Below are 25,530 nucleotides of genomic sequence, written 5' to 3' on the forward strand. Positions count from 1 at the left end.
AGTATGTAAGCCAGTTGAATGATACTCATGTTAATCCACTAGGAACATATTTGGGCGCTTTTTTTTTTTTTTTTTTTTGCTTCTTTTTATTTTCTCTCATGAACTCTATATCAATAGATCAACATTAAAATAAATGAGAGTTCATTGCATTGCTTTTTAGATATATAACTTAATTCATTCAATATCCTTCATTTGCTTCAATTTCTAAAGATATTTATTACAAATGAGTTATGATTTTTCAAAATGAATCTTTGATTAATTCTTATTTTTTTTTATAAGTAAAATTTAAACTCAATAATGAATCAATTCTCAAATCTTATATATGATTGTTTGTGCATTCACTGGATAGTATAATTATGTAACTTTGTTGAATTTTGATTTTCATCTATGGGTTAAATTTGGTTAAAACTCTTCATAATATAAATTATGTTTTCTTGTAAATTATTTTGAATTTTTTTCTTATAATTTTCTCCTATTCACTCTAGTATTTAAGAGGCTAAGGGGATTTAGGGTGGTGAGCAAACTTGAATATTTTGCATTAATTTTTTTGAAAGTTATAATTTTAATTATACTTATTGATTGATATATGCATAATTTAGAGATTTTATATTCTTCTTATCTTTGTTTATAGGTTGGAAAAGAAACTAGTTAACCAAAAGAAGATAAATCATTATGTTAAAGGAGAGGGTATTGAAAACCATGATAGATTACATCAATGACTCATCTGGAGGTTGAACCATGTTTTCATAGATTGTGGTTTATCTCAATCTTGTTGAAATATTTTGATATAATTAAAAAATTGGTAAGTAATTAGTGTATATAAGTACTGGCATTAATTATTTGAACTAGGTTATCGTATATAAATATTTGGAGATATTTTAATAAGTAAAATTCAATTTGATTTTATGACTTGTAATAGTTTTTTCTTTTATTTAATTATATGATAAATTCATTATTTTAATAATATGATATAAATACTATTTTTAATAGAAAATTTGCAAAGATGACGCTTGTACAAGTGTTATTAATAAAATTAATTAAAGATGATGCTCACATAAGTGTCAATGTTGGTAATTTTGTACAAAATATTCAATGAAAGAAAAGTTCAAAGATGGTGCTTTTTACAAGTGTCATTGTTAATATTATTCAATAATGACACTTTATAAAGCACCATTGAAAGCATTGATAGAAGATGGCACTTCCTAAAAACATCATTGTTGATTAAAACATACAATGACGGGGCGAAAGATGACATTTTAGGGAAGAATCATCTTTTATCTTTCTTGACACTTAAAAAGTTGACATTGTTTGCCTTTTTTTTTTTTTTTTTTTTTTTTTCTTGTAGTGTAGTTTTAAAGAAGAATTGTCTTATTATGCTCTTACGGAATTTAGATCCATCAAATAGATCGACTTTGTAATGAGACTAAAATGGTATAGACATAATTACGATAAATCCCGTAAATCTTTTATCTTTTCTAATTTACTTTATTTTTCTATGCATTTAAATGATATCCCAAACATAAGCACTCTAATTAAATTTATAGCTAATCAAAATTTAATTTAATATTTAAGCTTATGTTCGATTTGTTTTATTAATTGAATTTTAAGTATATAATGGAATTTTTCAAGAAATTAATTACTTAAGCCGTTAGTATAATTTTATTCAATAATTAATTCTTTGTAACATAAAAACTCCAAAATAAATCATATAAAAGACTTTATAATGCTTGGAAGCATTTTCTATATTAAATAAATAAAAGAGAGAGAGAGAAGTGAAGAGTTGGGTAAAAAATTTTAAATTATTTTTTGAAAAATTAGAAAATCATTTCAAGCGAATTTTGGATACTTCTTCCAAAAACCATTTATTATTGAGTAATCCATATAAAATATTATCAAAAATATTTTTTTTTTATATTTAAATATTAAGAACTTATTTGATGGTGATTTTAATTTTTAACAATTAATTACGTGAACCTTTAGTTTCTTTAACCAAATGAAAATCCTATAAAATAAATAAATAAAAAAACTCGTCATTTTTAGTAATTTAAAAATGATTAAATTATTATTATTAAATTTACACACGAACAGCTCAATAAACAAATAATAAAAAATACCTTCATAACTAATGATCAGTTGGGATCCACTTTGCTTTATATCCAAACGTCGCGCCAAATATAACCGAAAAGTCTCAAATCCCAACGGCTATTTTATAAAACGGCTAGTTTTCATGTCTCACTTTTTCACATTTTCTCTCTCGCTTATCTCACCACCCCACTCAGCACTCATCTTTCTCACCTTTTCTTACCCATTTTCCTGGAAAATAGCTGAAACCTTCCGGGAAAATATAAGTAGGATTCCGACCGTCGTGAACGACCAAGACCGTGTCTCACCAGATGTGGTCCCACAACAACAATTTTCCTGCGAAGGGGTTCTCGACGCCGCCGCCGACCTGGAAGTCAAAGGCGTCGTTCTCTTCGGCGACGCCGGTGTCGGAGAAGACGCGATCGATGGCAAATAAAGATGATCTTTTCCATGTGGTGCATAAAGTCCCCGCTGGTGATTCGCCGTACGTCAGGGCCAAACAGGTTCAGGTATGTGAGGTTTCTTTAATACGACGTCGTTTTAGAATAATGGCTTTTGTTTCGTTTTCTCCCTTAATGGATTTGAGTAGGGTTTTCGTGCTCGATTTGGTTCTTGTTTTTCAAGAATTGATGTACCGCAGTTCCTCTGTTTGGTTCCCGGGAAATGTAGGAGAAGAGAAGAAACTAAGACTGAGACTAATGTCACTGTTTGGTTTGGTCGAGTACAGTTCTATTATTTTCTTGGAATTAAACATAAAAGAAACCATGAATCTAGGAATTTTCTTTCTATTTTCTAGTCATTTCCTAAGTTTTCTAGACAAAGATCTTCATTCTCTTTTTATTTTTCTTTTTGTACTTCTTTGAATATGTTTAAGCTGTGCATGCTCCTTTTTTTGTTCTGGGTTTGTATGTCTTTAATTCACATTTGGGCATTGGTTAATACTGCTGGCAAGAATTCTTTTCATTTTCCCGGTAAAAGAAGCCAGACGAGTTGAGAACTACTTGAATTATTTTTGGTTTTCCTGGTATGGTTAGATTAAATTTGTTATATCTCTTAGGTCAAAATTTTATGGAAATCCATCATCTGATATGTTTTTTCCATTTTAGATGTGTGGTTAATCTTTAATTATTATTTATATTTGGTTAACCTTTTGACTGACCATCTAAGTTGAAAAGAAGTTACTGGTTTTTCATGACCCCTGTTTGGGTACTCAGAAAATTGAGGAAAAGAAATGAGGCAGGGGTTTAACATTGGTTCCAAGTCTCAGTTGAGCAGAGCCTTTTTCTTTCTCAGGTTTCCAAGCAGTTGAAAAGGAAGTCTCAGATTCAATAATTTAGATTTTTGTTTTTCTTCACTCTTTTGTCAAATTGATCTGGTATATCATTTCTAATTATGTTTCTGCTTATGTTGGTGGCTTGAATCTTGAATTCTTGAACTGCAGTTGATAGACAAGGATCCAAACAGGGCCATCTCCCTGTTCTGGGCAGCAATAAATTCCGGGGACCGAGTTGATAGTGCCTTGAAAGACATGGCAGTTGTGATGAAACAACTTAATCGTTCTGACGAGGCAATAGAAGCAATTAAATCCTTTCGCCACCTCTGCCCCCAAGAATCTCAGGAATCTCTTGACAACGTACTGGTTGAACTATACAAGGTTAACCACAGTTTCTTTGAAACTACAAATTATATTTCACTTGCTCTTTTCTGCAACTTGCTATTTTGCTTAGTCAGTAATGTTGTAGCTTGTGGTCTTGGTACAGTCAACTGTTTTAGGCGGATATGCATATCCATCGTTCTCAATTAGTTCAAGATTTTAGGTAAAATGTGCCTAACTTTGTAGAAAGGGGCTTAGTGAAGGCATGAATTTTCAAGTAAATAAAGATAGGCGAAGGCCTTGATGAGAAAGATTGTCAGCTGAAATTTTTGAAACAAATAGCTGGGTAGAACTAAAGCTCCAATTTTGTACTGCAGTCTATGAAGGCAGTGGAGAATGAACAGCATAAGAGATGATGAGTTTAACTTTACTCTTAGAAGATCATGTCTTTATGATAAAAATGAAAACGTATTGATGGCTGTCGGTTTCTGTTGGAGGAAATTAGCAACAACCCTTAATGTGCAAGAATCAACCCGATAATGGTTTTCATTTGATCATCTTTTGGGAACTAATGCATATATTTGTATGTTCATTTGCATCGTTTGCAGAGGTCTGGTAGGTTAGATGAGCAGATTGAAATGCTTCAATACAAATTGAAAAACATTGATGAAGGCTCAGCTTTTGGTGGGAAAAGGACAAAGATAGCAAGATCTCAAGGGAAGAAGATTCAAATTAGTATTGAGCAAGAGAAATCAAGGTGAACATCAGATATATTTTCCTCTCTTTGGTTCTTTTTAGTTCATGTTTATCTGATTTCCTCCTCTTAGTGCAGGTTACTAGGTAATTTAGCCTGGGCTTACTTGCAGCAAGGTAATTATAAAACTGCTGGAGAACTTTATAAGTAAGTTTTTTCACTTCAACATATATTTGCTTCAAATATATTTCCCAGAAAAAGGGAGCATTGGTTTCACCAAAGAGATTTTGATGCAGGCAAGCACTAGCTCTGGATCCAGATAGGAATAAGGAATGCAATCTAGCAATCTGCTTGATGTACATGAACAAAATAAAAGAAGCTAAAGCGATGCTTTATGCCATACAAGTTTCATCTCAAAATGGAAGGATGGATGATTCCTATGTCAAGTCTTTTGAACGTGCTTCTCAGGTACTAACTGAACTAGAGGCAAATTCAGTCATTGACCCAAATGAACAGGAAGGTCATGAGGAAATGAGAAGGCATTTGAGATCTCTGGTTTCTAGAAACTCAATAGAAGTTAATAGCTGTATTAATGAGGAGAACGACCATCTTTCTGGCTTGGTTGCCTCTAGAAGGCGGGCAGGAAGACAACAAGAAGAAACCATGCTCTTGGACAAACCAAATAGAAGATCTTATTGTCAAAACCAGTTTGAGAATAAGGATAATTTCTCTCAGCCTGACGAAGAAAGTTCAAAATGCATGAGTCTTGGATTAAGCAGTGCACAGTCTCCACAGAATCTGTATGCTGATAAATGGAAAAAGGGAGCTCAGCTTGAAAACCCATTTGAGAGGTCTGATTTTTCCAGTAGAAGGAAGGGAAATTGGGTGAGTGCAACCGATAAAGTAGGATCTGTACAACGAAGGACTTATGGTTCTCCACTTCCAGTTAGAGGAAATTCAAAACTCCCATCTACTGAACAGAGAAGAGGTCCATGCTTGCTCAGTAAGGCAGATCAGAGAAAGAGTACCTGGGGAGAGAACACAGCAGACAGCCCAGGTCGTAAGCTATCATTTGAGGACCCTATAGCCAAGGAAGCAGGAGCAATGGCACCCCAAAATCCTGATGGACGCCTACAAGCTTCCAGTAATGAAAAGTTGAAAATCGCATTGCAAACATCAGAAAAGAGTTTACCATCTCCTGGGGGGTCATGGGGAGGTATTACTCGAGTGGAAAGTGAAGTAGTGACAGAACCCATCTCCTATTCTACCCTCAATGGATACTGGAAATGGAATTCTTGGGGGAGTGATGAGTACTCCCAATTGAAAAATGAAGCAGTTATAGAATCGAAATCACAACCTGTTGCAAATGGAAACAGGGAAAGGAATTATTGGGAAAATGTTGAACTGAAGAAATTCCAAATGAATGACAGTAACTCGAGTCCCAGTATGCAGCAGAAATCACCAATAACTTTCAATGATGGCCAACCTATTGCGGATGGAGACAAGCAAAGGAATTACTGGGAAAATGTTGAGCAGAAGAAATTTCCAGTGAAAGAAAGCAATTTGAGTCCCAGTATGCAGTCGAGATCACCAGCAGCTTTCAGTAAAGTAGTAGCACCTGCAAGCTTCAATGATGGGCAACCTACTGCAGATGGAGACAGTAAAAGGTATTATTGGGAAAATGGTGAGAAGAACAATTTTGCGATGAAAGGAAGTAATTCAAGTCCCAGAATGCAGTTGAAATCACCAACAGCTCTTGATAAAGCAATAGCACCAGCAACTATCACTGATGGAGAATGTTGGGAACAGAGCTCTGATATCCATGTCATGAGGGATATGAGATTGAGATATAGTTTTGATGGCAAATGTTTTAGAGAGAACTCTGGAAAACTGATGAGCCTCCAACAAGTTGAGGGAAATCCACAGCTGCCAAACCAGGATTCCTCTACAAGTAAAAACAAAATGAGCTGGGCAGATATGGTTGAAGAAGAAGAGCAAGAATTACTAGTTGGAAGAACTGTCTTCCTGGAAAGTAAGTTGGATTACTGCTATCAGAAACCCTCGTTTTCTTTCCAAACTCCAAACAAGTGGTATGATGGTTGGAGCCATGGAGAAGATTTTAATGATGAAAATCTCAATTCCAACATATTCCATCAGACTCCTCCTTCAGTGCACGAGATAGATAATGTAAGCTACAAGCTGGAAGCTTTTGATCTAAAGGATGGATACAATACACCTGGAAGTGACGTTTCATCAAGGAATAATCCAACTGCACGGCGTTCTTTGTGTTTTGACCAGCAGCAGGAACCAGACCCTGCAGAGCACTGCCGTCCATCACCATTGCCAAAGAAGGCCTTGAACTTTGAAGGCTATAAATTTGTTCCAGCAAATGAAACCATGTCTACTTCTGGAAGCACCATAAGACCAAAAAGAAGGAACAGGCTGCAGGTTTTCCGGGACATAACTCTTCATACTGAAAGTCCACGAACATGACTTGAATGTTGTTTCAAAGAAAGAATCAAAGCAGGTCTTTCTGAGGCGATAGGGTTTGATAATGAGGTCTGTGTTCTAGTTTTAGTTTGATATGAGGTCTTTGTTTGATCCATTTTCCTTTCTCCATGTTACATGATCATTGTGTTATTTTTTTCATGAAGCTCAGTATATCTGCTCTACATTTATATAGATACTGTAAAGAAGTTTGTGAACACCCAGATGTGGCCTTCTGATTTTTCATCTACAGATGCTCCTGCTGTTCTTGAGACTTGCATATGAAGGGGAGGCACTGACCCATCAGTCTCCATATGTATTTTCTTTTCAGAAAGTTCAAGGGCTTTCAATCTAACATCAGATGGCTTTAGATGGATTGAACCCATCTAGTGCAAATATTCTCCCAAAACCTATGGCTAAATATTCTCCCAAGATTTTTATGCTCTTCTACAATCTGCTTTTGAATGCCCTTATTTGTTTGTCTGATCAGGTGTGGCTTTGGCTACTTCAGATTTTGAAAGATTGAATCAATCAATCAATTCAATTAAGTTAAATTTCAATTAACCTGAGTGAGATATTTCTGTACTCAAATGAGCCCGAGTTCAACAACTTAATCTGATTGATCATCAGATAGAAGTCTTCATTCTCATCATTTTGATGCTCCAATAGATCTTCAGTTGATTCCAGTCTGATCTGAGAAGAAGTGGATCGACACTCGGATCCCTGCAGCAAATTCAACACACAATGATCTCAACTCTTCTAATCTGGATTGTGCAAATCTTCAACCCAGAAGCAGAGTTTCATTTCTCCATTATATCGATACATATTTCTGGCTCCATGGTGACAACTATTTGCAACAAGGGCTAGTTATAATATTCAATGACATTAAATAAAATTTCTTTATACTATTTTCAAAATTATAAAATGTTCAAAATGTTTAAAAAATTCTCTAGAGCAGCTCGACCTTCGACATTCTTAATAAAACACAACAAAACTAATTCAGATTTCACAGTCCAAATAGAGTGATAGTTAAATAATGGGAAAATATAACCAATATTATAAAAACAATTAATAACTTTTGAAATGTTATATACTAATCAAACCAATATTGAATCAATATTTCTTTAAATTTTCAACATCAATTTTTGGATCTTGAAAAATTCTATATTTTGTATAATTATTTATAATTTTAATAATATATAAATTATAAAATTGAATATATTTTGATATTATTTTTTCCACTCCACCACAATTGAAATAAAAACGATCCAAAAAATGATTGGAATTACCAATTTTGAAAACATTGATATCATATCACAAAGAATCGAACCATTTCCTTATTTATTATTATTATCATTTAATTAAACTGAGTAGCTAGCTAGGCCTGAGCCACAACGGGATTTTTGGGCTGATTCTTATCAATTTCTTGCCTGGATTGAGACCAAAATAAATACTTAAAGACTGAACGGGCTCCATACCTTCAACATTTTGTCAAGGGTAGGTCTGGCCCAAATTAGTGATGGAACTGAAGTTGGATGCCAAATGGAGAGAGTGAAGGTCTTTTGGGCTCCCAAGAGAATTCTACTTCTCTGCTTTGAGCCTTAGAACAAAGGTAGTAGTCATGGAGAAGGCTTCGGGTTCCCTGACTTTCCTCAGATGAATGTAGGCTAAAACGCCTTCTAGAATACATCGGAAACTGTCGTATGACACATCTAGCAGAGACCTTATGTAATGAATTCTTTTGCAACTGTATAACCCAAATGTTCCTGATTGATCTTATATGCACATAAATAATTCTATGGTTTCAGCAAATAGTTGAATTTTAGACTAAAAAGAAGCTAACCATTTTGTCTCGTATCACTATTCATCCCTTATATGCCTTTTTTTTTTGTCTCAAAACACTTTAATTGCAGAGCAAAGATGATCACTCAGAAGAGAACTTTTCATCTGCGGAAGATTCAGCAGAGGTACCGTCCCAGCGATTCTGATTGCATGGCCTTGTTAGGATCATGTAATGAGGGTGTGAAGACAGCTCCATGGCCCAGATTGGATAGGAACAAATTTGACAAAATTCAAGGGAAAAAAGAAAGGAACTAGGATAAATTGATACCACTCTTCCTTCTCCTTAAGACAAGACTCTCACAAGTCACAACTAGGCTAACCCCTCTTTTTCTTCCCTGCCCTTTAAATTGTGAACCTCAATACAGTCCTTTTGTTAAAGTTCCATGTACGACCCTTGTCTATTTTGCCATGAGAATGATATTACTTCTGATGGTCATTACTCCTTATGTTTTGTAGATGATGATGCAGGTTGAGTTCGGATCTGGGTCCTCTACACAAGAACATAGAAGATGATAAGAAGCTTTCAAGTCGTCGGCTTGTCACCCATGGGTTCCACTTAGTGAGAGGAAAAAGGGATCATGGAATGGAAGACTACATTGTTGCAGAGAAGAGGCAAATCAACGGCAATGAGTTGGGGTTATATGCAATTTTTGATGGGCACTCTGGTAAACAAGTTGCAGAATACTTGCACAGCCATCTATTTGATAACATATTACAGAAGGTATGGGCGCATCTGATTTCAGCATTTTGTGTACGGATATCATCTCTTTTGTGTTAGACTTTCCAAATCCTAATTATGTTGTAATAGCCTGATTTCTGGACCAACCCAAAACGAGCTATCTAGAGAGTATACGAAGTTAAGGATGATGAGATTTTGGAAAGCGTCGTTGGTTCTCGAGGAGGTTCAACAGCAGTTACAGCAATATTAATCAATGGGGAGAAGCTAATTGTAGGCAATGTTGGCGATTCTCGTGCAATAATATTTAGAGAAAGCTCAGTGGAACAGATAACAGTAGATCATGAGCCACAGAAAGAGAGAAGCCTGGTTGAGAGCAGAGGTGGATTTGTGTCCAAACTTTCAGGTATTCTAGCTATAGTTTGTAAGCCACATGTTCACATTTCCAGTTGTATGAGAAAATCTTGCACTTGACTAATAACATATGTTGCTTGAATAAAATTATTCAGATATTTTTTTGGGCATGTTACAAGATAATGAAGCCTGATTGGTGTCAATATTGTTTCTTCTTCACTTTTTTGGCCTTATAAATTGATTTATGCTTCATATTGTTTCAGAGTTGTTGGCCAATTCTTATGAACTATATCACTTGCCACAATGGGAATAACATTGAGGAGCATATAAGTGATTAATAACAACCACAAATTGTTAAGAGTTTGGTGACTAGAATTCTTTTTGGTTCGACTCGAAAAGCTTGTGATGCAACATATATGGTAAAACTAAAATTATGAGAGTTTTTGGGGGTTGTGCGGTAATAACAGAGGGATCATGATTATTATACTTATATGCGATGATGTATAGTTTTAGGGTTATAATTATTATATTTTTGTTGTAACTGCTCTAAATATCTATCTTATTTTGTAACATAAATTATACTAGAATTTAATGTATTAGTACATTCTAAAAGAAGTACGTACTAAGCACTATAATGTCTAAAACCAATGGACGTCATAATCTGGATATGCCTATGAAGTACCAGCTACAGAATAATTGACATGAAATGTGTTATTCAATATAAATAAATAAATAAAACTCCATCTGAATATGTTATACTAAGAAGAATGTTCTCCGTTGAAGTTAATACTAGATAGTTCTTATGGTTCTTGGGTTATATATATATGTTCGTTTAGCATTTTCTGTGATATACCATAGGAGTGTTCCCCGGGTGGACGGGCAGTTAGCTATGGCTAGAGCAATCGGAGATGAGAAGCTAAAGGAGCACATAACTTCAGAACCAGATGTAGCAATTGTGATGATGGACACTGATGTCAAATTCATAATCTTGGCAGATGATGGCCTGTGGAACGTAAGATTTTTTAGATTTCACTTTAATAAATGAATAGTATTTCTCTGTGAGCCTTAGTGCAACTATTAGGCTCATGTTTATTACTTGATACGTCACTCGCAATTTCGAGGGGATTTTACCACTGGTGCTGCATCTGAGATCATGCTAAGAGATGTCATTCACTGCTGGCCTTGCAGTTTAAACAAATACAAAACCAAGTTGATTTTTCTGAGGCTACTGTGTTAATAATAAATTCGTGTATAAAAAGCAGGTAATGTCAAACCAAGAAGCGGCTGATTGCATTAGAGAGTTGAGGGATGGTCAAGAAACGTATGAGGAGTTGATTAAGGAGGCCTTGTCTAGGGGAAGCCATGAAGATATCTCATGCGTTGTGGTCGCCTTCCATTGACAACCATCACTGCATGTTTTCTTTACCACTGCAACTTCTTGTTTCAATTTACATGTTTGCTTTATAAATTCTCTAGTGTTGCCAATTATAGTGTACGAACATCCATAAACAAGAAAATTTGAAAAAAAAGAAAAGAAAAAACACAAGAGGCTTTTATTCCGAATCGGGTTGCAAGTCCTATAATGTCAGGAGGCAAAGCCCCTCTCAGGCATTTTAGGATTAAATTATTTGGGGATCATGACGAACTTTCCAACATTCAAAGGAAGGATAATTATGGAACAGTACATAAAAAATTAAACAAAGGGTAAGCAAACTCGCTCAAACTGTTAATCAAATACTCAAACAGACACAGGACTAATTGGTTGGACAGGAACTTCCTTATTCCGGCGAGCCTTCAAGCTTTTCTCTAGAACTTTGATTGGATGTCATTCACAATTTTATTGTCTGTCTGGAAAGCCTTGGCAAGAATGTCACTTGAAATAGCTGGATTAGATCCAAACACTGCATTGGCGATTGTGATGACACCAGGATTTTGGCTGCTGAGAGCAGCTAGGGCAACTGCATTGTGTTGTCCTGCATTTCTTTGGAAGTGGATAAGACCCACAGGGAAGACAAAAACATCACCCTTTTGAAGTACCTTTGTAATGAGACGGTTATCAGGGTTGGACGTGACAAACCCGACTTCAAGGCAACCTTTCAGAACAGTTAAAATTTCTGAGGCTCGAGGGTGCAAGTGGGGAGGGTTAATACCCCCAGGTGCATAGTCCACGCGGGCAAATGAGATGCCAAGAGTGTTGAGTCCTGATAGCTGGGCTACTGTAACAGGAGTCACCCTGGACCCAACAGCGTTGGATGTGTTACCTGCTATGTGAAGGCCACTGAAGGAGAAATCATTGGCCTGAGCCAGCTTGGGATCCTTGCAGGCCAGACCATTCAATATCACTGCATGCACCATAAAGCAAAAACACAAGATATGAAAAATATCTACATATACATGAGTAGTTAATCTCTTCAAGAGCCAATCTTAAGCCACCTGATTAACATTAGAATAAAGTTAAAGAGAGAATATATATTTGTCATATTAGGTATGCCCGTGGTGTGGTAAATAAATAGAAACCAAAAGTTTAATTTATCCAGCTATGTTTATCAAGAACATGAGACAACCCAGTTAAGACCAAACAGTACTACAGTGCAGTCTTACTTGGGCCAACACTCCAAGTTTTATTCCTAGTTTCAAATCCGCAATTTACATATAACCGTAAAGCAGAAATATGCATAAGGCTGATCATACCTGGACTAGTGGAGTCTGCGATACAGAAATCTTGAAGAGGACTATTATCGGTTGCAATAGCGATAGTAAAACATAAAGCTAGGAGGCCTGAAAAGAAAATGTGAGTGGCCATTGGAATGTTCTAGCTTTGGGTTATAGAAAGAATTGAGTTTTAGATGAACTATAAATGCATGCAGCCTCCTTTATATAGGAAGAGGTTTGGAAAATAGGAAGGCTTTACATTCAATAAAAGCTTGCCGTCCTACGTGCCAATGCACCGTGAATACCGTGTGAGGAAATAGTACGTGCCAATGCAGTTTGCTCATTCAATCATAGGCATGCAATCTTTCCCTGAGACTTTTTTTTTCGGTGGTCCTACAATTAGGGGTTGTATATTAATGGGGTTATTTGTCATCTTCATTTTTAATTCATAGAATTTAAGATGTTTGTTAATGCTTGAATACAATCTTATTAATATTAAATGATCAGTGTTCTTTCGCAGAAAGGGGGCAAGGTGTTCTCTTGTGCTTCTTTGCAGTGAAAGGGTCCTCTCAGTGACATGTACGTGTGGAAACCGCAAGAATAATGCAAGTTGTTAATTAGCAAAAATTAATATCCCACCATTATCTCTTTTGTTAAGAATTAAAATTCGGTTTGTCCCATCTGTGACTGAGAGACTCCATTCCAAAATGAAGATGAGTCACTATTTTTTGCTCATTTTTGCGTTTTTCATTTTTTTTTTCTGGATATATTGAAGATTGGATTTGGATGGCTCAGTTGATCAAACACCATATATGGAATGAATAGAAGAGGAATTTATGATTGAGGCAGGAACTATATCGTTTTGCTTGATTTGATCTGATATTTCATCAATGTATATTGTTTGTACTCACTTATAGTTAAGTTGGTAATTCCAGCTTAAACCAAGAATCAAGGTTCCTTATTAGTATCTTGGGACTTATTCGAATGTAGAGTGTATTTGGCAATGATTGTGGGAAGTGTTTTTAGTCTTTCTAACTCTTGAAAATATTCATTTTTCAAGTATTAGAAATACTAGAAACACTTCTCAAAATTACTGTGAAACACATTTTTAAAGATATAAGTTCAAACGTGTGTATAATATTGAGATCCACTCAGATTTTAAGTAAATATATGCCAAGACCCAAATTCCAAGTATTGAGAACTAGACCTGTGACCCCATATGAAAAGTTTGATCATAAAGTTTACTCCTATCCAGATCATAAGGTTTACTCATATCCAAGCTAGTAATCAACTTGGTAGCATGATTCTTCAATTCTAAAATAAATTAAAATCTAATTTTAAATAATTTTATTAAATTAGAATTTATTAAATGATTTTACCATGCAAGGTGATTATCTAAATTTCTACCATAATATAATTCCTATGATAAAATATTTTCAAAGATCATATATATATATATATATATAACTCAAGTTAGTATATGTTAAAAAATTTAATATAAATTTAAAACAATCATTTAGGTTGTTTCTTCACTTCTTGGAACTTGTTAAAACTCTCCCTGATTTTCTTATGGTTCTCATAAACTATATCTGTATCTAAAAATTTTAGGGAAAAAGATGTGAGCATTTTCACGTTGCTTAGTAAGGTGCGTTGTACCTAAACGAGTTTAAAATTGTAGATGAATACAATACCATCATATGTCAAAGCCTATTTGGCTTTATGATTAAAAAACAATTTGGGGCACAATTTTTTTTGTTTTTAAGGCCCCAAATTATTTTTTAAAATTCATAATACTATTTTATCATTATTTTATGTTTCTAGTTTTTAGAAACAAAGTGAAATAGAGAATAGGTTTTAGAGAACATATATATATATTTTTTTTTACCAAATTTTTTTAAAGGGAAACATAGAAAAAATAAAACATCATAAAAAATCAAATAAAATTGAACATGATATCATTTTTTTCTCTTACCACGATTCAATATTGATATTGAAAATCTTCAAATATGACTTTTCATGATACGACAAATAATTTGTGGTTAAAATCGTAATTATTCCCACTATATGTTGCACGTGGATTATTCCCACCATATTTTTAACAATGAAAAGTAACTTTGTGGTTAAAAGTAACATTTTATCATAAAATTTAGTTTAATATTTGTTGAAGTGAGTGTATTTTTTTTAATACACTTATTACATCTTAAAAATTAAAAACAATGAAATGACTAAATAGTTTAAATTTGTGGAGATATAATAGAAGCAAATAAGGTGGTGCACAACAAGATTGTAGTGCACAAAGGGGATTGTGGCATATGAGGAGAGTAGGTACACAAGGTAGCCATGGTATAGAGTAAAGATTTAATTCAAACAAGTTTCAAGGTAAAGCATGTTCACCACCATAAAGGCATAAGTGGAAAAGGTAAGTATACGGTGCAAACATGTATTACAAAGAGAAAAGATTTACTTGATCAAATTTGTTTCAAGGTAAAGATTGTTATAAAGTGTTTCAAATACCCAATTAGTATATATTCTTTTTAGTAGAGAATATTGAATAAAATATCATTTCCTAATATATCATCACAATAATGATTTTCTTTTTATAGAATAAAGAAATTTATTAAAAATATTTTTATAAATATCCTATGTCATGGAGAGGAAAAATAATTATGAGATGAGATAAGTTTGTGAAAACTAAGTATATAGAAAGTTCCTGACACTTTCAAGTACCCATGATTGTTCAAGTTGTAGATATAAAGAGTGAAAAAACATAGCATGTTTCAAGACTAAACGGTTGTATTGGTACATCTATTTTTTGGTCCTCTATAATTTTTTTTATTATATAGTGAAATGATTTTCTCATCCATGAATATTGGCATGGTTGCTTACACTAATATATTGGCTATGAAGCTTCTACCTACACAGTATATGATATAAGAGCTTACATTAGCACACTAGATATTCTAAAAAGAAAGAAAGAAAGAAATAATTTATTAAACAATGAGTTGGGAAAAAGTATAAAAATACAATGATGGAATATAAATATTTTTATGAAACAAATCTAGAAGTTTCGCTTAGAGCTGCTGAATAGTTTTCACTATAATCCTGTCACCTACAATGGTCATATCCGAACACATTTGTAGTTTATCGCTCATGATTTGCACGTATTTTATCACCCATGATTTGAGCTAGAGTGTCTGTTGCCTGATAAAATTAAGCTTCAATGAAAGGACTGAAATTTCCACTGTCAGCCTAGTTGTAAGTTGTCTATATATATATATAAATATATATACAAGCTAATGTGCTAAAGCTGTCCTTTTAGTAAAGCTTCTATAACAAGGGCAATGGACACTCCAGTCCAAATCATGAGCTGTAAAATATTGGCCAATTAGTATTCGGATATGACCATTGTGGGTGACTTAATAGGATTAAAGGGATAAGCATTCTGTTTGCTCTTTCGTGCTTATGAAAATGGATGCGTCCCATCTCCCCCCCTAAAATTTTGTTTCTCTTATTTCTCATACTATCAAGAGAGCAAGAGACACAAAACTTGTTAATATATCACTAATGCTATTATTTGATCAGTAGATTTTCATCTGATTGATGGTTGCCACGCTCTTCAATGATTCTTGTTTGCAATTTTCACTTTAAAACGCATCTACCTTCTGATCCATTAAATTTTGTTCTCAAACTCATCAGCACAATGTATTGACATATCCATAAAGAAGTATATGCATCAAATTAGAAACGAGTTTATTAATATTTTAAACAAGAAAAAGCCAAAAAGGCACCACATAGAAAGAGGCTTTTGTTCCATAAATAGTTGCCAGTCTTATAATGTCCAGAAGCAAAGCCCCCTAAGCTTTTTGGAATTACATGATTTCGGGATCATGGTGAACTTCTTGGCATGAAATTAGACACTGATTTTGCAATACTACATAGAAAAGCAAAACGTAAGCAAACTCACTCAAACCGCTAATGAAAAACAAAGACAGAAGACTGATTGGTTGAACAGGCCCTTTCTTGTTCCAGCAATCCTTGACCTTGTCTCTAAAACTTTGATTGGATGTCTTTCACAATGGCCTCATCTGTCTGGAAAGCTTTTGCAAGAATGTCACTCGAAATATCAGGTTTTGATCCAAACACTGCATTAGCAATTGTGATGACTCCAGGATTCTGGCTGCTCAGAGCAGCTAGGGCAATAGCACTGCCAGGTCTCACGTTTCTTTGGAAGTGGATGAGGCCAATGGGGAAGACAAAAACATCACCCTTTTGAAGTATCTTCGTAATGAGACGGTTGTCAGGGTTGGAGGTGACAAACCCGACTTCAAGGCAACCTTTCAGGACAGTTAAGATTTCAGAGGCCCGAGGGTGCGTGTGGGGAGGGTTGATACCCCAAGGTGCATAGTCTACCCGGGCAAATGAGATGCCAAGAGTGTTAAGTCCTGGAAGCTGGGTTACTGTAACAGGAGTTACCCTAGATCCAACCGCGTTTGATGTGTTGCCTGCCATTTGAAGACCACTGAAAGAGAAATCACTGGCCTGAGCCAGCTTGGGATCCTTGCAGGCCAGACCATTCAATAGAACTGCACCACAAAGCAAAAACTTAGCTTAGGCAACTTTGTTAATGCAAGAGTCAACTTAGCTTAGACGTACAAAATATATTTAGAAGTTAATCTCCAAGAGTAGAGCTCAAGGCAGTTGATTAACATTAGAATAAGGTAAGGGGAGGGGGGTAAGAATCTATTGGGTGAATTAGGAATGTGCTGCCAGTGTGGAAAATAAATAGAAGTGAAGGTTATTATCCAGCTCAGTATTTCAAGACCATTCAAGCATAACGCATAAACATGCACAAAGGTTATGATACCTGTACTGTTGGCGTCTGCAACACAGAAATCCTGAAGAGGACTAGGATCTGATGCAATAGCAATGATACTAAAACATAAAACTAGGAGACCAGAAACGAAAATGGGAATGGCCATTGGAAAATTCTACTTCAGTTTATCACAGAAATTGAGTTGTAGGTGAAGCTAAGATAATTGAGATTTCAATTGTGGATGAACTACAAATGCATGCAGCTAGCTTTCTTTATATAGAAAAGATTTCAGAACTAGGGAAAGGTTCACAGATTAATAAAAGCTTGCCGTCCTATCCTATATGCATGCTATCATTACCTAAAGACTTTGTCTTTTTCCTATTGGTCCCATGAGGGGTTCAATTAATGGGTTTGATAACGGCTTATAATCATTGTGCTTTTGCAGAAAGGGGGCAAAGTGTTCTCTGGTGCCCCTAAGAACTGAAAGGGTACAGTCATCCTAATACCCCAGTGGAAACTGTAAGAACAGTGCAATTTGTTTGCAAAATATGCTACCTTATCCCTTCAATTTGCTTCTAGGTGCTGCTTAGGATAGAGGTTAATAGAAATGGTAAGAGGCAACCCACTATATGTTAAGAACGAGATTTTATTTTTATTTTTATTTTTGCTTCTGCTTAGATTAGATCTGTACGGCTTGGTCAACCAAACAGCACACATGTAATGAATTGAAACGGAGATAGAGATTGACATAGGAAGCTTACCATTTTGTTTTATTTAATGAATATTTCATGGATGATTGTAGTGACTTCCATAAGTTATTTTTATACAAAATAGACACCTCAACAACATTCATTTTTATATATACATATGTACATATGTGGTTGCCATAGGCTTATTACCACCTTAGACTCAAGTGATTCAAGAATAGTACATTGGTGGATTAAGAATACAAGTTTTCCGGATGTCATTAGTTTAACGAAAGCAAATGCCTATATGATTTCTGATATTTCCCAACTCGGGCTTGGGTTCCTTTGGGAAAGAACAGCGAAAGGGACAGCCGGCTACCTGCAATCCATGCATTTAAACAGTTCAGTTAGTGCACTCCTACTTGTGATTCCTTCAATAGTTTGTTGTATCATTTTGTCTAGAGAATGTTCTCAACCCAGACAAAACATAGGAAACATAAACAAATAGGTTTAATCATCATTTATACCAAACTTTTAAGATAATTAATATGAGCCCCACAATTGGACCATGTCCGTCTATATATAATTCATATGAAAAAAGATAAGTTTAACAAATTTATATACCCTTCCATTTTCTGTGAAGCAACAGCATTATCCCTTAGCAATATTATGAGGTGTTGCAACCTGGTTGGTGGTTCAGAGCTGAAGAAAGTACAACAGAAAAGACCAATTCAGTTATTTATTAATTAGCAGCTGAGTGTCAGCCATTACTAGAGGAGCCCTATATCTAAGGTTATAAGATGGTTCATTATAGCATACAGGCCATCGAAATAAAACATGACTAGATTAAAAACTGTTGACACGGGCTATAAACGCAATTGCCATATGTACCTCCACTATACATCATCGTGGTTATAAGATGAATAATTGCTATCAAAAGTGGCTGATTTGTTAGAATATGAAAATAAATTTTCCTGGTGATAAAATTAAAGACCATTGTCAGATAATTTCTTTTAATAATTGTTCTTTTACGACGTTAAATTTCCTTAATATAAACCATATTATGATCCATTAGAAGATAACTATAATATAACATTTTCAATTTCACATTTAAGCTATGTTGCACCAATTATGTACACCGGTTAATGTCAACTGATCTTAGATCAGACTTTGATCACTTATTCTAAAAATCAATGGATGTTTAGTGATAATAGGTCAAACTTTTTATGACATTCGATATCACACTTCGTAGACCTGTTTTAAGAGTCATCATTTAAGTGACCCATCCCCTAGCTTAAGAGGGGCTTTATTGCATCCCAACATCTACATCGACAAATAATTATGCCAATAGGTAAACATATATAAAGTAGTGTGCTTCCAGTGTCCTGGCGCGGCAGCAACTAGGTTAAAAAAATGGACATATAGAATAAACATCCAGTTTGGAGAACGCATAAAAATCAAATTCAACCTCAGCAGCAATTATTGTGAAGTCATTTCACTTATAACAAAAATTACGTTAGAAGTTCGATCATCCAATCTAGACAAAGAAGGAACCAAAACATGTAAGGCATATTCGCTTCATATGCCAGAGTGTAGTGGGAGAATAAAAATGATATTATCTTGTAGAAGGGCCACCTTTTGCTAATTTAAAGCATGTGAAAATGGAGTTGAAATTTGAATATTTACCAATGGAATAAGGACTTCACACTAGGAGAAAATGATGAGATAGTCACACAACTTTAGTAGGGGTCCCATGACTAAAGAGTGTGTATAGTAATGTTCAAGAGAGTGGAGAGTTTCGCCTCTGCTAACCATTACCATACTTGCTGCTAGCGCCAAATTAAGTGGAAAAATTCTGTGGTATGGCCCTATAGACTTGGTGTGCTATTATGTCGCAACAATACAATGGTTTTAGATGGGCCGCAGAAATAGGCCCAATGTGCCCAAGGTGCGTTTAACCGCAGATAGGGTCTGTATGTAACCCAATTCTTTGCAGCCCCATCTCCTTCATGTTCAATTTTTTGCAAATCTGCTCTCTTTCCCATGTGTTGCTTTCTTATCTTTCGTTCTACTGAATTGACTGTGTTGTTAAAGTGCCTAAACATGATGTGCTTTCTTAGTTTTCCTTCTACTCTATTAATTATGTCATTTAAGTGCTTTGCTATCAAATTAATTAGGATGTTTTGAGGTAGTGAAGAAGTGGAACATTGCATGAATGTGTAGTGATAATACAAGAGAAATTTTAATTTACTATTTCATGGGTCCCAAATTTATTGTGTAGTCCCAAATTTTTATTTTTATTTTTTATTGTTGGAATATCTAGGGTAGTAATTCTATATGCAATAACCTACTAGGGATGATATATATATATATATATGAATAGGTAACTAATTGCATTTAGTTTTGTTACAGAGCAGTTAAAGGAAAGGAAGAAAAACATTTTAACACAATCTGAGAACTTATTTCCAACATCTGAAATGAACCGGGACAAGTAGAAATCACGTGCATAGATATATTTGGCATTAAATGTCAAATTCTCTCCCCGGGAGATAGATATCCATCGTCTCTATAGTTAAGAAAAGAATCAGAACTTGAAGCAAGTTGCAGATGTCAACTTGGTTACTCACATTTAAGGTAGCACTCTATTGGAGAATACGATCTTTACACTTAAGAGCACTAGATCTTCTGAACTTATTTCCTAGTGAGAAGGATATCTACTATCTCTAACATTGATTTCATGCAAGAAAAGAATCAGAAGTTCAGGCTAGATGCAAGTATCAATTTGATTATTTGCTTTGAAGATAAAACCCTTCTTGGAGAATATGCATAGATTCATGGAAATTTACATCGCCCATAACCTGTTTTGTTGTAATCCTATATATGTAGCTTCTATATTGTAATCCCATAAGATAATACATAGATTTATCACATGATTGCATGGCTTAAAAATGAGAATCATTTTGACTGGGAGAACCTACTCTTCATGGTTCTAGTACCCGGCTTGATTTCTAGTTAATATTCTTAATTACACTAATTAAAATCTAATAGAAACATGTTAGGATAGACCAAAATCCTTACTATTTAAGGAGAAATGCGAAAACAAAATATCCATACTCATTCCCCATTCCCATATACCAAACATGCCCTAAAAAGAATTTATATTGAATAGCCATTCTCCCAGTAACAGCATAATGAAAAAGCAAAAGTAAATAGACTTTAAAACTAACATTTGAAGACACGGACAGAAATAGGGTTAGTTGGTTGGATAGGCCTTTTCCTCTCACTAGAACTTGGATTAGATGTGGTACACATTGTTCTTATCTGTCCAGAAAGTATTCACAAGAAAGTCACTTGAAATATTTGGTTAATTTAGATCCAAACACTCAATTAGCAATTGTGATGACCCTAGGATTGTGGCTACTTAAGAGTTACGAGGGCTACCACAATGCCATGTCTTTCTTTGGAGGTGGATGAGACCAACAGGGAACATAAAAACATCACCCTTTTGAAGTACTTCTATGTTGAAGACTTGCTTAGGACTGCTGATTTTTAGTTATTTTGAATGTCTCAAAGTTGTTGCTAGTTTTTAGGTGTTGGTTGTTTTTCAGTTTTGCATGTTTGTTCGTGACTTAATCCTTTGTCTATGTTTATAGTGGGTAGTTGTTGATTAAGTTTTTATTTATTTATAATTTTTGATGATTAATGAATTGATGTCGTTCAAGATTTTTTCTTCTGCAATATCTTTCTATTTTTCTTTATCCTTGTTTTTGAAAAAACTACAATTGGTATCAGAGCCTCTACTCTTAAGGGACCAGTGGTGTTTAGCTAGGTTGAGTTCTCAAAGACGCCATGGAAGCCGAATCAAACTTTTCTTCAATCGCCCCTCCAGTCTTTGATGGTGACAATTATCACTTCTAGGTTGTTAGGATGGAGACGTACCTTGATGCTATGGACCTCTAGGAAGCTATAGAAGAGGATTATGAAATCATTCCTCTTCCAAACAATCCGACGATGGCTTAGATTAAGCATCACAAGGAAAGAAAAACAAAGAAGTCTAAGGCAAAAACTTACTTGTATGTTGTCGTTTCTTCCACAATCTTCACTCATATCATGTCATTAAGATCAGCAAAGGCGATCTGAGATTATCTAAAGACATAATATGAGGGAGATGAAAGAATAAGAGGAATGCAAGTTGTGAATTTGATTTGGGACTTCGAGTTGCAGAAGATGAAGGAGACAGAATCCATCAAAGAGTATTCTGAAAGGTTGCTTAACATTGCAAACCGAGTTAGATTACTTGGTTCTTCCTTGCCAAACTCAAGGATAGTTGAAAAAATCCTTGTGACGGTGCCTGAAAGATTTGAGGCATCCATTACAACCTTAGAAAACACTAAGGACTTGTCAATTATCACACTCGTGGAGCTTTTAAATGCACTGCAAGCATAGGAGCAAAAAAAAGTTATGAGGCAAGACAATGCTATCAAGGGTGCTTTACTAGTTAAGCATCACGTGAATGCAAGAAATAACAAAAACAAGAAGGGTAAAAAAACATCAAGGCAGAAATGGAGAATATACAACCAACAACAACAAGAGCAAAGCTGGAAACAAAAAAAAAAAAGGCCCATCCTCCTTATCAACATTGTGATGGAAAATCTCATCCACATTTCAAATGCTGGAGAAGACTTGACGCCATGTGCACCAAATGCAACCAGATGGGGCATGAAGTTGTCATCTACAAAAACAAAAATCAGCAACATGGTGAAGAGGCACAGGTTGCTAATCAAGAGGAGGATCAATTGTTCGTGGCTACATGTTTCTCTGGTATGGAATCAAGTGAGAGTTAGCTCATTGACAGTGGTTGCACTAACCACATGATACATGAAAAGGATCTATTCAGGAAACTAAGAAGCACAAACACGTCGAAGGTTTGAATTGGAAATGGGTAGTACATAACTGTGGAAGGAAAGGGAACAGTTGCAATTTCAAGTTGTTCAGGTACAAAGCTCATTTCTAATGTGTTGTATGTCCCTGAAATAGATCAAAATTTGTTAAGTGTTGGACAACTAATTGAAAAGGATTATAAAGTTGTGTTTGAAGACAAAAGTTGCTTGATTAAATATGCAAATGGCCAAGATATTTTCAAGGTAAAAATGAGAGGGAAAAACTTTGCTTTAAATCCATTGGAGGATGAGCAAATCACTTTCCCAATCAAAGAAAATATCATAGAGGTGTGACACAAAAGGCTTGGGCACTATCATCATCAGGGGCTATTACAAATGAAATCTAAGATGATGGCAAATGGCCTTCCAGACCTTGATGATCACATTCCAAATGGAAAAGCATGTCAGTTTGGTAAGCAAAACAGAAAACCATTCCCCAAGGCGACATGGAGAGCATCAAAGAAGCTGCAATTGATTCATTCAGACATTGCAGGCCCTCAAGGAACACCTTCTTTAAAAGGTAGTCTTTATTATGTTGTATTTATTGATGATTTTACTCGGATGTGTTGGATCTTCTTTTTGAAGCACAAATCTGAGGTGACACAAGTCTTCTAGAAATTTAAATCAAAGTTGAAAATGAGAGTGGTTGTAGAGTTCAAACTCTCAGATCAGACAATAGTAAGGAATACACATTTGAATCATTCAATCAATTCTACGAGGAGGCGGGCATTCAACATCAATTTACCACTTCATATACTCCGCAACAAAATGGAGTAAGTGAGAAACGAAACAGATACATTTTGGAGATGACAAAATGTATGTTACATGATAAGAATCTACCTAAGCAGTTCTGGACAGAAGCAGCACACACAACTATTTTCTTGCAAAACAGGCTTCCCACAAGAGCAGTGAAGGATCAAACACCCTTTGAGGTGTGGTATGGCTATAAACCATCATTGCACTTCCTTAAAATATTTGGTTGTTTTTCTTTCACTCACGTTCCATAGGTCAAGAGAGATAAGCTGGATAAAAGAGCATTCCAGGCATCTTCATTGGCTACAACTCTATTATAAAAGCTTATAATGTTTTTTAGCCACAAACTGGAAATATTGTTATAAGCAGGGATGTGCACTTTATGGAAGATGAAAAATGGAACTGGGAAGATGCAAAACAAAATAATAAAGATTGGCAGAATGATATGGTAGATGATGTTCCAGTCAAAGGCACGAGGTTGTTTTCTGATGTATATCAGAGATGCAATATTGCTATATGTGAACCTGTAGACTATGAAGAAGCAATGAAGAATCATAATTGGATGATTGCAATGAAGGAAGAGCTATCAATGATAAAGAAAAATAAAACATGGGTTCTTGTTGAAAGGCTTAGAGACAGGAAGGTGATTAGAGTTAAATGGGTGTGTAAAACTAAGCTCAATGTTGATGGTTCTATTAACAAAAACAAAGCAAGACTTGTTATGAAAGGTTATAATCAAATTTTTGGCATGGACTACTCAGATACATTTGCTCCAGTTGCTCGATTAGATACCATCAAGATGTTGCTTGCTGTAGCTGCTCAAAATGATTGGAAAGTGTATCAACTCAATGTCAAATCAGCCTTCTTAAACGATTACTTGCAGGAAGAAATCTATGTTGAGAAACCTGAGGGCTTTGTAAAAGAATGAGAATAAGACAAGGTTTATCTTCTCAATAAGGCTCTTTATAGCCTGAAACAAGCTCCAAGAGCTTGGTACAACAAAATCGACGAACATTTGTTGAATTTAAGATTTGCTAAAAGCTTATCTGAATCAACATTGTATGTCAAGCACAATGGAGTTGGCATTCTTATCATCTCATTGTACGTGGGTGATCTACTTGTAACTGGGAATCACACAAGTTTTGTGGAGAAGTTTAAGCTAGAGATGATGGAAGTTTTTGAGATGATGGATCTAGGTTTGATGACTTTTTTCCTTGGAATGGATATCAAGCAGAGTGAATATGAAGTTTTTATTTGTCAGAAGAAATACGCCAAAGAGATACTTAAGAAGTTCAAATTAGATGAATGCAAAGAGATAATAACTCCTATGAATCAAAAGGATAAGCTCAGTAAAGATGATGGAACTGACAAGATTGATCAGGCATATTTCAGAAGCTTGATTGGTTGCTTGATGTATTTCTCAACAACAAGGCTTGACATCTTGAATGTTGTAAGCATTTTGTCTCGGTTCATACATTGTGCAAGTGAAATGCATCTCAAGGCATCAAAGAGGGTGATTAGATATGTTAAAGGCACTTGTGATTTTGGCATCAAATTTATGAGAAGCAAAGAGTTCGAGTTGGTTGGTTTTTCAAATAGTGATTGGGGAGGCTCCATTGATGATATGAGGAGTACTTCAGGCTACTATTTCACTTTTGGTTCTGGTTTTTTCTGTTGGTGCTCGAAAAAACAAGAAATTGTAGCCATTGGCACAACTGCGGTAAATCCAGCTATTTGGCTAAGGAATATCTTAAATGATCTTAACATGGAGCAAAAGGAAAGCATGAAGATACTTATTGACAACCAAGCTGCCATTGCTATCTCTCATAATCTTATGTTTCATGGGAAAACTAAGCATTTTAATATTAAGTTATTCTTCTTAAGAGAAGTGCAGAAAGATGGAGATGTGATTCTTCTCTATTGCAAAACAGAAGATCAAGTTGCGGATGTTTTCACC

General features: G+C 35.0%; 3 protein-coding genes and 1 pseudogene across 3 annotated transcripts; 2 read left to right on the plus strand and 2 right to left on the minus strand.

Annotated features, from left to right (window-relative positions):
* The first annotated feature begins 2,204 nt into the window (after positions 1 to 2,204).
* LOC100242406 (uncharacterized) lies at positions 2,205 to 7,131 on the plus strand. The gene is made up of 5 exons (XM_002266105.5): positions 2,205 to 2,591; positions 3,524 to 3,736; positions 4,285 to 4,433; positions 4,509 to 4,577; positions 4,667 to 7,131. Exons 1-5 carry the CDS (start codon positions 2,394 to 2,396, stop codon positions 6,861 to 6,863), a joined length of 2,826 nt encoding a protein of 941 aa, XP_002266141.2. The 5' UTR covers positions 2,205 to 2,393; the 3' UTR covers positions 6,864 to 7,131.
* A 1,646-nt stretch (positions 7,132 to 8,777) lies between these two features.
* On the plus strand, positions 8,778 to 11,212 carry LOC100264690 (probable protein phosphatase 2C 28; annotated as a pseudogene).
* A 51-nt stretch (positions 11,213 to 11,263) lies between these two features.
* On the minus strand, positions 11,264 to 12,585 carry LOC100259518 (putative germin-like protein 2-1). The gene is made up of 2 exons (XM_002266191.3): positions 12,421 to 12,585; positions 11,264 to 12,071 (listed from the first exon to the last, which is right to left on the minus strand). Exons 1-2 carry the CDS (start codon positions 12,530 to 12,532, stop codon positions 11,536 to 11,538), a joined length of 648 nt encoding a protein of 215 aa, XP_002266227.1. The 5' UTR covers positions 12,533 to 12,585; the 3' UTR covers positions 11,264 to 11,535.
* A 3,615-nt stretch (positions 12,586 to 16,200) lies between these two features.
* Positions 16,201 to 17,450, minus strand: LOC100264708 (putative germin-like protein 2-1). Its single transcript, XM_002266947.5, has 2 exons — positions 17,246 to 17,450; positions 16,201 to 16,964 (listed from the first exon to the last, which is right to left on the minus strand). Exons 1-2 carry the CDS (start codon positions 17,358 to 17,360, stop codon positions 16,429 to 16,431), a joined length of 651 nt encoding a protein of 216 aa, XP_002266983.1. The 5' UTR covers positions 17,361 to 17,450; the 3' UTR covers positions 16,201 to 16,428.
* Positions 17,451 to 25,530: the final 8,080 nt, after the last annotated feature.

The sequence above is a fragment of the Vitis vinifera genome, chromosome 10, assembly GCF_030704535.1.
Source record: "Vitis vinifera cultivar Pinot Noir 40024 chromosome 10, ASM3070453v1".
Lineage (NCBI taxonomy): Eukaryota > Viridiplantae > Streptophyta > Magnoliopsida > Vitales > Vitaceae > Vitis > Vitis vinifera.

Bases quoted from the DNA above. Each gene is read 5' to 3' on its own strand.
- LOC100259518 (XM_002266191.3), bottom strand. From the start codon at position 12,532: ATGGCCACTCACATTTTCTTTTCAGGCCTCCTAGCTTTATGTTTTACT. The intron at 12,072-12,420 runs GTATGATCAGCC...TGGTGCATGCAG, and splicing joins CGCAGACTCCACTAGTCCAG to TGATATTGAATGGTCTGGCC.
- LOC100264708 (XM_002266947.5), bottom strand. From the start codon at position 17,360: ATGGCCATTCCCATTTTCGTTTCTGGTCTCCTAGTTTTATGTTTTAGT. The intron at 16,965-17,245 runs GTATCATAACCT...TTTGTGGTGCAG, and splicing joins TGCAGACGCCAACAGTACAG to TTCTATTGAATGGTCTGGCC.
- LOC100242406 (XM_002266105.5), top strand. From the start codon at position 2,394: ATGTGGTCCCACAACAACAATTTTCCTGCGAAGGGGTTCTCGACGCCG. The intron at 2,592-3,523 runs GTATGTGAGGTT...CTTGAACTGCAG, and splicing joins TCAGGGCCAAACAGGTTCAG to TTGATAGACAAGGATCCAAA. The intron at 4,578-4,666 runs GTAAGTTTTTTC...ATTTTGATGCAG, and splicing joins ACTGCTGGAGAACTTTATAA to GCAAGCACTAGCTCTGGATC.